The sequence below is a fragment of the Asparagus officinalis genome, chromosome 6 (assembly GCF_001876935.1).
Source record: "Asparagus officinalis chromosome 6, Aspof.V1, whole genome shotgun sequence".
NCBI classification, from domain to species: Eukaryota; Viridiplantae; Streptophyta; class Magnoliopsida; order Asparagales; family Asparagaceae; genus Asparagus; species Asparagus officinalis.
In genome coordinates this window covers 9,312,535-9,326,432 of record NC_033799.1, presented here as the reverse complement: position 1 = coordinate 9,326,432, position 13,898 = coordinate 9,312,535, and the positions used below count along the sequence as shown (strand labels likewise).

The window sequence follows — 13,898 nt, the reverse complement described above, 5'->3', positions numbered from 1 at the left end:
ACCAAGTTTTTTCATTGAACTTGGTAGTGAGGTGGTCAGATTTGCCCCCTACATCACGCCTTGAAGATGAAGGCTCTTTGGGAGTAGGTGAATAGGGATTGAGGCTCTATCTTCGAGACCGTGATGTGGGGGTCAGATCTGGCCACATCACTACACAAGTTATGGAGAAACTTAGTATAAAGGTTCTCCATATTATATTATATATATATATATATATATATATTGTGTGTGGTGTGTGTGTGTGTGTGTGTGTGTGTGTGTGTGTGTGTGTGTGTGTGTGAAATATGGGTATGCTAGTACCAAGCATAATTTTATGCTTGGTAATGAGGTGGCACACCCTCACTCCATTCAAATGAGGGACCACATTCATATGGGTTGAGGAGTGCATATATATTATTATTATATATAATATATATATATATATATATATATATAATATATATATATATATATAATATATATATATATATATATATATATATATATATATATATATATATAATATATATATATATATATTTATATATATATATATATATATAATAGGCGAGAGTTCAAATAAAAACCTTACTATCCTAAAAACTAAAAACCAATCCTCTCTATTGGATCTAGATTCATCCAATGGCTGAGATTAAATCTGCATAAGGGTAATCAGGTAAAATAAACAGCCCCTAAAGAGAGGTAATTAATGCTTGTCTATTGTGTTCTCCATTTCCCCATGCAATCTCACGGCTCAGGCAACCCAACAGTCACGAACAGCAGTCCTCTCACTCCACAACCAGCATCTCTCGTTCATCGTCCTTCAGCTCTTTCTCCACAACCAGCTTCATCGTCCTTCAGCTTTCTCGTTCATCTGTCCTTCAGTTATCTCGTTGATCTGTCCTTCATCGTATTTGAGCTCTCTCGTTCATCGTCCATTATCTGGCCATTCTTAAACATTTTATGGAGATTTAAATGGAGAGCTTGAATTCAGGTAAGCAGGTTCATGCATGTTTTCATTTTAATTGATCCAGATTCAGTATTTCAATACTTAGTCATATGACTTATTATATAGGAGCTTACATTCTTAAATATTTTTTTGGAGATTTAAATGGAGAGCTTGAATTCAATTGAACACGTTCTAGTTGTTAATCTAGATTCACTGCATTAAATCGAGATTCATTGTTAAAGACTTTAGTGATTTTCATAATTTATTCACTTGTTTACTGTAGTGAATTTGGATTCAATGCAGTGAATCGAGATTCACTCCAGATTAATTAGCAATAACATGAATTCAATGCAGTGAATCAAGATTCACTCCAGTGAATCTAGATTCACTCCAGTGATCTAGATTCATTATAATGGATCCAGATTCAGTATATCAAAACTTAGTCATATGACTTATTATCTAGGAGTTTACATTCATAAACATTTTATGTAAATTTAGTTGGAGAGCTTGAATTCAGTTGAACACGTTCTAGTTGTTAGAGTATGCAGTGATTTTCATAATGTATTCACATGTTTAATGTAGTGAATCTGGATTCAATACATTGAATCCAGATTCACTATAGTAAATATGTGAATACATTATGAAAATCACTGAATACTCTAACAACTAGAACGTGTTCAACTGAATTCACATGTTTATTGTAGTGAATCTGGATTCAATGCAGTGAATCGAGATTCACTCAAGTGAAACCAGATCAATTGTAATTAATCCAGATTCAGTATATCAAAACATAGCCATATGATTTATGTTTTATTTTCAGTTGTAGGCAGCAATGAACAAATAAAGGAACCACATGTTATAAATGTATCGGACAGTGATTTTGGGGAAGATGGAATGGACGAAGTTAGCTCGATTCCTTTTCAATCACCAGGTGGTGGTATGTATTGGAAACCTCGGGTTGAAGCTGATTTTAAACCTTATATAAACCAAAGCTTCCGATCACTAGAGGATGGTATAGAGTTTTACCGAGAATATGGACGTAAAAGTGGGTTTGAGATCAGACGGCATATAGAGAAGAAACATGAGGACGGTACAGTTCTTCTTAAACACATTGTTTGCAGTAGAGCTGGCAGTAATAAATCAAAGATGAATGTTGATTATGAGGATTTTAGTAGCAGTTCGAAAAAGAGAAGGAGAACTGTATCTAGTAGATGTGGTTGCAAAGCTAAAGTCGTTTTTAAGTTTGATGATTTGAAAGGATATAATGTTCTCTCATTCGTTGAAGAGCATTCTCATTTTTTGGTCTCCGGTAGTGGGAAACAATTTTTGAAGTCAAATAGAGTTCTCAGTCTCGCACATAAGAAATTTATATTTGATGGAGCAAAAGCCAACATGGGGCCTAACAAAACATATAACTTTGCTAAGGAGTTGTGTGGAAGTTATTCTAATGTTGGTGCTACGTGTACCGAGTTTAAAAATTGGAATAGGGATGTGAAGCTTTATATTGGTGATCGAGATGCTCAAATGATCATCGAGAAGTTCACGGATAAGAAGGAGATGAGTGATGGAGTTTTCTATGATTATGCAGTTGATGAAGGCGGTCGATTAACTCGCATCTTTTGGGCAGATGTTATTGGGCGAAGAAATTACGATGTATTTGGAGATGTGATATCATTTGACTCTACATATTCCACAAACAAGTAAGATTTTATAGTTAATCTCTTACGATTTTCAATATTGTTATTATATATCATAGTGAATCTTATATTTTTTGTATGTGATACAATAGGTACAACATGAAGTTTGTTCCATTTACTGGTCTCGACAATTATAAGAAGTGTGTTGTATTTGCAGCAGGATTGATAGCTAAAGAGGACATTGATAACTATGTCTGGATTTTTGAGGTATTCATGAAATGCATGATTCGCGAGCCAAAGTGTATTGTTACAGATCAGTGCCCTGCCATGAAGCAAGCTATACCAACCGTCTTTACAGAAGCACGTCACCGTTTGTGCATGTGGCACATCATGAAGAAATTTAACCAAAAGGTAATGAATCCCACATATAAATATAATGAATCCTCATTAGATAAATACTGAATCTTTCACTATATATTTATATTATAGTTGGCAAAATGCATTTCGAAGATGGATGATTTCAAGAGGAAGATAAATGCACTGATTTGGAGTATAGATATAGATCCAGCAACATTTGAAGTAGGTTGGAAAGATGTTATGAAAGAATATAAGCTTGAAAGTAATGAATGGTTGTGTGAACTGTATAACATTCGGGAGTCATGGATTCCAGCCTATTATGCTGATGATCCAATGGCTAGTTTATTGCGTACTACATCAATATCAGAGAGTGAGAACAGTTTCTTTAACAAATTCAACCGTAGCTCTGACACATTGACAGAATTTTATCTCCGATACGAGAGTGCTATGGAGAAGCAAAGGCATACAAATGTAAGATTAAACTATGAAGGAACAAAGTCGATGCCAAGAATGGACACGTCATTGTTATTGGAGAGGGATGCAGCAGAGTTGTACACTCAAACAATGTTTTATGAGGTACAGAAAGAGATAATGTCATCCTGTTATGATATGAGTATCAACAGTATATCAGAAGAAGATGGTGTGAAGATTTTTTCCTTAAAGGAAAAAAAGAGACATGGAAAAATATTTGAGGTAAAACTTAATAATGGAGATTGAAACAATAAAAATTCAATCCAGATTCAATGCAGTGAATCGCGATTCAACGAAGTGAATCTCGATTCACACCACTGAATCGAGATTCAGTGACCATTTCATTCGCTTGTCATTTTCTTTTTTTATTCGGTGCTAATATACATTGTTTTTTGAATTTTAGGTGAAACACGCTTATTTGAACAATGACCTGCAATGTACGTGTAGGCTGTTTGAGAAAATGGGTATAGTATGTAGACATGGTTTTTTTGCACTGAACCAAGCTGATGTAACAAAAATACCAAGACATCTTGTTGTGAACCGATGGACAAAAGGTGCTGAGATGAGGCATCATTGCAGTTCAAGGAAATATCAGAACAGTGCAATGCAATTGAAGTTACAAATCGCAAGTTGAATGACATATGGTATGATTTCCAATCCTGTGTGAGTTTGGCAGGTTTAGATGGTGAGAGACTTGACTACCTGGAAGGGAAGTTGAAGGAGTTGAAGCACAGTTTGCGTGAATCTAGTTGGAAATCTGACACACAGAACAAAAATGATGTAATGGAGTTTTTTGTTGGCTCAAAAATACCAGCTGAAGTGATCGTTAAACCTCCCATTGAAGGTAGAAACAAGGGGTGTGGACGGAGAATTGTTGGTAATTATGAGAAATCAATTAGTCAACGAAAGAAGAAGGTGCCAAGGCTGTGTAATATGTGCAAAAAAATCGATTTCCATGATGCACGGACATGCCCATTAAAGAAAATAATACAGCAGAGTGATGTTTAATTTAGTTGTCATATTTCGTTTCAAAATCATGTTTAGAAATATATTTCTTATTAAAATTGCTGAATTGTGTAAATTCTTAACTACGTATTTTACTAGATTATTAATTACATGGTTACGTTGTGTCATGTTAATATATTGAAGTGAGATCTACTCATATAGCATGTGAATTCCATTATTATTAGTTGTATTATTTCAAAAGGAATGATAAAGTAGTTGTATGCAGTCATCAGTTTAAATTTGATTCGCTTTAAGTGATTCTGGACTAACTATATTGAATCGAGATTCATTGTAGTGACTCTAGATTCACTGATATTGAATCTCCATATCACTATAGGGATTCATTATAATCAATCAAACAATCAAATTATTTGATTGTTTCGGTTTAAGTGATTCTGGATTAACTATAATGAATATAGATTCACTGTAGTGAATCTGGATTCACTGAACTGAAAATGGATTCACTATAGTAAATCTATTTTCAATCAAATAAATTACTAAAAACTTAAGATAATATTGACTTACTGAATTTTTCAGTGTAGTGAATCGAGATTCACTGCATTGAATCTAGATTCACTATAGTGAATCTAGTTTCAATCAAATAAATTAGTAATAACTTAAGATAATATTGAAACAGTGATTCCAGATTAAATACATACAATCCACAATAAGTATGATTAATTTATTTTATGTTACATAAAACCTTGAATTATAAATCACTTTCTCTGCTTAAATCGAAATTCTTCCAATTGCATTGAATACCTTCATAATATTTTCATATATCCAAACTATTCACAAATCTGGAAATAAAATTATGACAAAGCTATTCTTATAAAGTATATTTACATAGAAAAGCAGTTCAACACAAACTGGAGTATTCTATAACATTAAGTGACAATGATGGTGATTACAGAATATCATTTTCTTTGAGATCTTGTGGTCTTCCTCGTCTCTTTTTTGACATTGGCAGTTTCAGCATGGTGCTGTTGGGCTTTGCTGATGACTTCTTTGGCCAATTCATTTGTTGGTTCGGTAAGAATTTGGCAACAGTATATAGACCTCAGTCTATGTAGCTGATTTTTTAATCGCTCCTGTAGATATGTACAAAAGTTTAGTTCAAGATTCAGTAGCTATATTCTAAATTTTATTAATTCAAAAAGACTAACTGTAAATCTTATTAGATTCAGTAGCTATATTCTAAATACTTATACCCTCTCTATGAAAACCAGAGTTCCAATTTGCTGTACCACCGCCCATGTAGGTCTCCATATGTCTCATGACAAAAATACCACAGTCAAATTTATTTTTGGCTGTTCTCCACTCCATCTCAAGTCTGTCAGGCGTTAATGTATTTATTTCACTCGCCTTGTGATGTTTTTTGTGTGCCAAATATCTCACAAAATTCTGGTGCTGTTTAATCAAAAGTAATCAGTGTCACATAACAGTAATGTTTAATGTTTAATGTTTAATCCAAATTATTATACAGTAATGTTTAATATAATATACAAATTGTTTTGGTTGTTTATATGGAAACAATATTAATGACAGTGAATCACGATTCATTGCATCTAGCTCGCTAGGATTTAATAGAGTTAGTTCACCTGGACTCACTCTAATGAATCTGGATTCACACTAGTGAATCTGGATTCACTAGAATTAGCTATAGCTAGTGGATCGTGATTACGTGATGTTAACACAGATTCACTAGCTCTATTGAATCGAGATTCATAGTAAGATGCTTAAACTGTGTATACTCCAACTTGGACGCCGGACAACGCGTTGCAATGAAGCTTAGACACCGGACAATGTGTCACAAGGAAGCTCAAATGCCGGACAACGCGTTATAAATGAAGATTCAACGCCGACGACCGATGGTCAGTTCTATGTTGAAATAACCAACTCGAGCTAAAAGTCAGAAAATCGAGAATCGACTTCAAATTCAAAATTCCGACAGACGGTCAGACAACAAATGCAGGACCGGAACCCTTACAGACATTCGACAAGAGCACGGCGAGAACAGCCTGGGGGACTGAAGAATCAGAAAAGGGGGGGGGAGAAGGAAGAGTGGGAATAAAAAAAAAGGCGAAAGCCACTTCCAAAATATCCGGCGGTCGGCAAACCCAATCGTAAGAATGGGAGCAATGCATAGAATGCGCAAAGTATTGCGCAGAAGCTTCTTCTATAAAAGAACGAGGCTGAAATAGCTTTGGAGGGGGTATCTGTATGGCGTATAAAACTGCCTATAGGTCCCTTAACACAGCTCGACAACGCCGATTCGACGAACCGACCATCGGGCGACGTATTCAGACACGATTGTTAGTCCACAACGCCGGAGCCAAGCGATATGCGATGAAGCGAATTAACGAGGCTACGAGGCTAATGAACCGCACGCAAATAACGGAATAAATCCACTCGCATGCGGAATCAAGCTAACGGGTTGAAGAGTCAACGAGTTAACCAACCAAGGGCGGACTCGGACGAATCACGATCGAATCAAGATCAGTTTCGGACTCAAACTCAGAAGCAGATTTACTGCAAAATTAGATCAACAAATCAGAGTCCGAATCAACCACGAGACCGGACAAAATGGCAAAAAACCACAACACCTAGGGAACTCGGCCAAAACCGAGCCACCTCTAGGTGGCTCGGTGGCCGAGCCACTATGGTTGCTCGGCCAACGCGAGCCACCCTAGGTGGCGATACGTGGGCCGAGCCCCTATGGGGTGCTCGCCAAGAGCCGAGCCACTATGAGGTGGGTCGGCCACGAGCCGATTCCACCTATAGGTGCCGCCAATCTGTGCCCGGGCACAGTGAGGTGTAGCCTATAAATAGGCCCCCCTTGGTTCATTTTCAAAGGTTGGAAAATTTGGAGAGGCGAAGCCCTGTTGGATTCAAGACTCAGATCTAAAAAAGATCCAAGCTTTGGGACTTCGAGGACTTGCTCTTCCAGATCTGGTGCTCGGCGATCGGCAACGCCAAATAAGGCAAGAGTTCGAGAGGACCGGATCTCAGATCTACGCATGTATACTCCGGATCAAAGCTTGGTCTTTGATCCCGAGATTTGGACGATTATTTCCTTGGTGAAATAATCCTCCCCGGCTATTATTTTCTTCGTGAAATAATACCCGTCGTACTGCGTAGATCCGACCGGATCTAGATCTCGTGGTGGTCCACGGATAAACCCCGGCGCAGGCGAAGAACCCACAAAGCGAGCGACCGCAAAACAGGAGCTCGTGATTTGTTCGACAAAAAAGAGAAGAGTTGTAATTTTTATTTCTTTTTATTTGATTTTCGTTGTAACCGGATCTTATAAAAAGACCGGATCTTTGTAATCGATAAACTATTACAAGAGTTTGTAATGGAATCAATGAAGAAAGATACGATTTTTCCCGCGAACATCAATCAGCTCCATACTTGGATTCTTTAGCCCATAGCACACAATGTAGAAATGCTCAAACGCATTTATGGGGAAGAAGACCTAATGGTTGTGAAATTTAATCAGAGATTTTACAGATATAGTTAAAATTGGGTTAAAGAACAAAAACATGGTCTTCGAATCTTTACCATATCAATCTCATTAAACTTCATATGTGGATACAGAGCAAGTTGCTCATCCATCCAGAATCAAACCGACTGTATCTCAATTCATCATTGGCCTCATCTGTGTGATGAATGTTGCAAAACTGTACAACATAAAACTTGTTAAATAAGATGTAACTGAATTGTTATTTTAAAAAGAATAAAGGAAGATACTTACGGTTGTCTCAACATTGCAGAAGAATCTAAGAGGAGAATTTTCCGACTTCATTTTTTCTCTGTTGTTCAAAATATTGGACCAAATGCTGATTAAATTTGCCTCAATGTCCTCATCAGGAAGGAAAGTCTTGAAAGCCAGTAAGAAACATTCAATTTGTCTCCACTTAAAAACCACTTCACTGAAAAAACAGTAACAATATTCAATTTAATAAAGGGAGTAAATACTAAAAACAGTGAGTCTGACACATAAAAATAAAATAGATTCATAAGATTTAAGAACTCACAAATCCTCTTCTTCATCAGAATCATCAGCTGAATGCCTTGCTTTTTCTCTATGTACCCAATTCCATATGATGCTTTCCAGCTGACTTTGCCTAGCAGTAATCTGAGATACCCTCTGCACCCATGGTGACCGAAGAGACGTTGCAGGCTTCACCATCCTTTTTTCTTTCCCCCTTCCCGCATGTCCCTTATTTTCGGTCACCTGAACTTTCTTACCTTTACATTCATCTACTGCAGCAGCATCTTCAGCTTGTTTATCAGTTCTTCGTACAGAGTCATCAATGATTTCAGATTCACAAGCTTTAGCAATCTGAACAACATCAACCATTTCCACTGTCTCAGTCTGAGTATCCTGTGTCAGCCCAAGAGAAAAACTAGGTTCTTCAGTCTGTGGGGTACTACATTCGCTGAGCTTCCGCCTCACTGGTCTGTCAACCTTTTTCATGCTAACAGACTCTATAATCTTATCAACTTTTTGAATAAACTTTGGGGAGACTTGTGTTTGTGGTATCTCAGCTGATATTGGATCAACAGCAGGGGAACCATGCATATCTCCACTCACCTTGGTGTTCACATTAGGGGTATCATCAACAATGTTTCCCACAGCTATTTCATCGTCATAGGTACTTACACGATGTCCACACCCCTGCACAAGAACATTTGAAACTCTCTGTTGAATTTGAAAGAGCTCCACGATGTCCACACCCCTGCACAAGAACATTTGAAACTCTCTGTTGAATTTGAAAGAGCTCATTGTCATTGGGGAACAGCTTTCTCATTGTCTCACACTCAGCATCATATCTATCTTTTGAAGATTCCAACTCTGCAGCTCTCCGTTGGACCCTTTCAATACAATCCTGCAGTTTTAATATCACAGACATTGGTCACCATAAATTATTAACATGGCGAGAGACAAGATTCGATAGATTGAGATTACATTCAATGTATTTGTATCAAGATTCAAATGACTGAATCCAGAGTCGACTAAAATAATTCCAGTTTCACTTTAGTGAATCGAGATTCAGTAGTAGTAAATCCAGATTCACTTCAGTAAATTAATATTGAGTATCATTGAATCCAGATTCACTTAAGTGAATCGGAATTTAGTTTAACTTAATCGATAATCACTGATCTGAAACAAGATCCATTACTAGTAAAACGATTCATTGTACTGAATCGACATTCATTTTAAGTGAATCGAGATTCACTCCTACTGAATTGAGATTAAATTGAATAAACAAAGACTTGCAACTTAATTTGCTAACCTTTCTAATTGTATCAACACTTTTAGGCGAGTTTCCAGTAGCAATCTGCATTCGAGATGAAGGTGCAAGTTCAACCCTCTCTGTAAATGCACCTTTGCCAAGTGAATTTGTACTTATTTCATCTGACTGTCTTTCCTTCAAGGCCATGTCAGTCCAGCCTAAAAATGTAGGTGTTGTTCTCTCAACCAACCTCCTTCAAGGCCATGTCAGTCCAGCATAGAACAGCTACAAAGACGGAGATAAGAAATAAAGCACAGCAATTAGTAATCATCAAGTAATACTACTTTAACTACAGTAATGTAAAAATAAATCAATATTATACAAGTGACTTACAGTCAAGAATGCAAGAGGACCTGTGTAGAATTGTTTTGTCGGGTCAACCTTCCACTTGTATTAGCTTTCTATCATTGAGTCAAGTAAGAAAGAACACCAATTATATTCAGAGCACTGATCAACATTGTCACCAAGAACTAGAATCCGTTGGTTGACATACGGATTGCTAAGCGACTGGATCATGCTGTTGTGAAAGAGAACCAAGAAATTCAGTTTAAAAAACAGGTTAACATCAGAACTCTGCTTCAGTTTCTCAGACACAGCCCCTGGAGTAATTTTCCAACCAAATCTGTCTGTGAATTGAGCCCTCCATTCATCCACCAAAGCTGACTTCCCAATACTGGAGGCTGGTATACGCTTCCTGCCCAGAGATAATCCCATCACTTGATGTACATCTTCCTCTGTGATACTTATTGATCCTCTGGGAAGATTAAGCGCAACGGATTCACTGTCAAAGGACTGTAGAATCTGGTACCCCCAACATATGTGGCAGTTCCTTTAATCCAAATTGTAAAAGACCTCCAAGTCCAGCTAGTCTCACCCATTCTTTTTGGGAGTCAGAGAGTGACAAAACCATATCAGAGAATATCTTTGGAGAGACCTGTATCCTAGTCAACTCCTTAGGTTCAGACCTCACATTTTTTTTCAAAAACTTCTCCAGTGAAAAAAAATATAATTATTAGATGGAATTATCCATCAGTTAATACCAAAAAAAAATAAAGATGTTTAGTACACCAACCTTTTTCATCTTCTTCCTTCCTTTTGTGATCTGTTCATTGTCTTCATCCCTCCTACGCTTTGATGTTTCATCACCGGCAGGATTATTTGGGGAGTTGACGAGGTCATCGTCACTGTTGGACCTCACATATTTTTTTTTCACAACCTTCTCCAGTGAGAAAAATAATATAATTAGATCAAATTATCCATCATTGAATACACAAAAAAAAAGTAAAGATGTTTAGTACACCAAGATGTTTACGGTAGTGAATCTCGATTCAATGAAGTAAATCGAGATTCGCTCAAGTGAAAAGAGATGTTTAGTACACCAACCCTTTTCGTCTTCATCCTTTTTGGGGTCTGTTCATTGTCTTCATCCCTTGTACGCTTTGATGTTTCCTCACCGGCAGGATTATTTGGTGGGTTGATGAAGTCATCGTCACTGCTGGGCATGTTCACAGTGGGTGTTTTCCTCTGTTAAGGTATAGGTGTAAATACCTCAACAATCCCAACACATGCTGTTTGCTTGTTCCTTGAGCTAGATCGTAGACCTGTTAAACCGATGACAATTCATTTTTTAATGAGACCAGACTTTGAATAATGCATGGCAAGCATGAAGGTTGAATCACATTATTGAATCAAGATATTATAATCTGAACCGCAATTCACTCCAGTGAATAGCGATTCGCTGAAATGAATCTCGTTTCACTCCACTAAATCGCGATTCACTTGAGTGAATCTCAATTCACTCCATTGAATCGATGTAGTGAATCGAGATTCACTGTAGTGAATAGAGATTCACTTGAGTGAATAGAGATTCACTATAGTGGATTCAACCAAATGTATTGAGATTCAACAAATTGAATCCAGATTCAACAAAATGTATCGAGCTTCAGCAAATTGAATCCAGATTCAATGATATGAAACCAAATCCATGACATACCATACATTGTTTCAGTGTATCGTCCCTCAACACAACAAGGAAAAACTGATTATTGTTATAGTTTAATTTCACTGATAGTATACATAAAGCATATAATTTTTCCATCCTATATACTCGACCTCGGATCATATTTGGGAAAGTTTCCATCCTATATACTCGGCCTCGGATCATATTTGTTATTTTTTACAAACAAACAAACAATTATGATAAAGTTGAAGTTTAAAGAGCAATCATTTTTCCGTAACTGGTAAGAACATCCAATATATGAATCTCAATTCTCTACGAATGATTCACATTAGTGAATCGAGATTCTCTATGTTTGAGTGAATACAAATTGACTCCACTAAATAGCGATTCACTTGAGTGAATAGAGATTCATCCAATGAATCGCGATTCACTCTAGTGAATCTGATTCACTGTATTGAATCGTGATTCACTGTATTGAATCTCGATTCACCACAGTGAATCTCGATTCACTCAACTGAATCGAGGAGATTCAACTAGAGTGCATATTGCAGAATTCAGACAACCAAAATTAATCTCTACCCATTTAGAACAAATGAAAACATCTTAAAATATTAAAAAAAACTTAACTTATACAAACAAGATCAAGGAAACTGTAAAAAATAAAAACCCTAAACTAGAACATGCATCGATAACATTTTATAAAGTTAAAAAAACAAAAGAAAAAAGTATTCAACAACATGCAAGTGATTCATGTCTAAATTTCAAACTTTTCCTCACTGAATCTATGAAAAATGTACAAACTTTGATAAAAAATATACATTTTTAATACGAGGGTTGGAATCATTTTACCCCTTCTTGAAGACGAGGGTTTTGGAGTCTCTGACTTGTTTTTCTTCATCTCGATCGTCGAAGTCTTGTTGTTCGTCTTCGTTCGAGTTGTAATGTGCTGTTGAAAGAAACCCTAAGTGTTGAGAAATCGTCGGAATGTGAAGAGTTTAGTTGTTCGGGTAGAAAAGATGAAACTAGGTTCACGATACAGTGAAACTAAACTGTCTTTTTTGTGAAAGACGGTCTTTGACAGCTTTTGGTAATTAATTACAGCGTGTTTCATTAATGACTCTTTCCTAAATTACCCCTTTTACTGGTATTTTGTCATCTGATGTGTATTTATTTTCAATTTATATATATATATATTAGAGAGAGAGAGAGAGAATAATGGGTATCCTTGTCATAGGAGGGGATTTCTTCCTTGAAAATGATGTGGCACAATCCCTACCATGTGATATTCTCTCTCCTACTTTATTCACATGGTGGGGATTGGTTGTTGGTTCCTTTTGTTTTGATGATGATTTACAAAAAATTTACATCTAATGTTGTTTGTCTAGTGTTTGTGTTTTGTATCTATTCTAGGCAAACAATATGTTGAAGGATGAATGCAATCAAGCATTCATGATCAAATCCAATGGAGGTTGGCGGAATAGTAGAGTGAAGCAATGCAATTCAAGTTGAAGATCCAAGTTCAAGCTTCATCCACAAGTTTACCAAAGAGAGCTATATTTAAAACCTTCAAGTTTTGGTATATAGTTTATAGTGTTTGTTATATAGGTTTATACTTTGTGTTAATACTTCAAGCTCATATCAATCACACACACATATTTGTTTATTTTATCAAAATATAGGTATTTTTGTAAAAATATTATTTTATTACTTTATAGACTTTAATATCAGTTTATATATATTTTATTAAGTCTATAAAATCACTTTATAAGGTTTCAAAATATTGTTTAACTCAATAGTCAAAAATCAAGAAGTTTATGTACACATGTATTTACAAGTTTTGCAAAATAGTAAGTTTTTGCAAATACGAATTGATATTTCAAAATTTTCTTCTTTAACATGTTTTCTTTCATGTTTATAAATGTTTTCCAAATTTTTATTAATTTTGGAGTTAATTTGTTATGTTTAATTGAATTTATAAAATCAAGTTAAGTTCATGTTCGTGCATGTGTTCGGGCATGTTTTTGTAAAACAGATGAGTTTTCACAAATGAAAAATGTAATTTAAAAAATTCTTTTTTCAACATGTTCTATTACATGTTTATAACCATTTCCCAAAAGTTTATTATTTTTGGAGTTGATTTACTATACTGAATTGATTTTACAAAATTAAGTGTTTCAGCAGTTTTTAGAATCTAGAATATTTATTTTTAAATATTTATTTCTCACAAATAGGAATAG

General features: G+C 35.8%; 1 protein-coding gene across 1 annotated transcript; it reads left to right on the top strand.

Moving 5' to 3' along the window:
- Positions 955 to 4,401, top strand: LOC109845716 (protein FAR1-RELATED SEQUENCE 5-like). Its single transcript, XM_020414987.1, has 6 exons — positions 955 to 973; positions 1,749 to 2,628; positions 2,718 to 2,976; positions 3,055 to 3,615; positions 3,797 to 3,992; positions 4,070 to 4,401. Exons 1-6 carry the CDS (start codon positions 955 to 957, stop codon positions 4,399 to 4,401), a joined length of 2,247 nt encoding a protein of 748 aa, XP_020270576.1.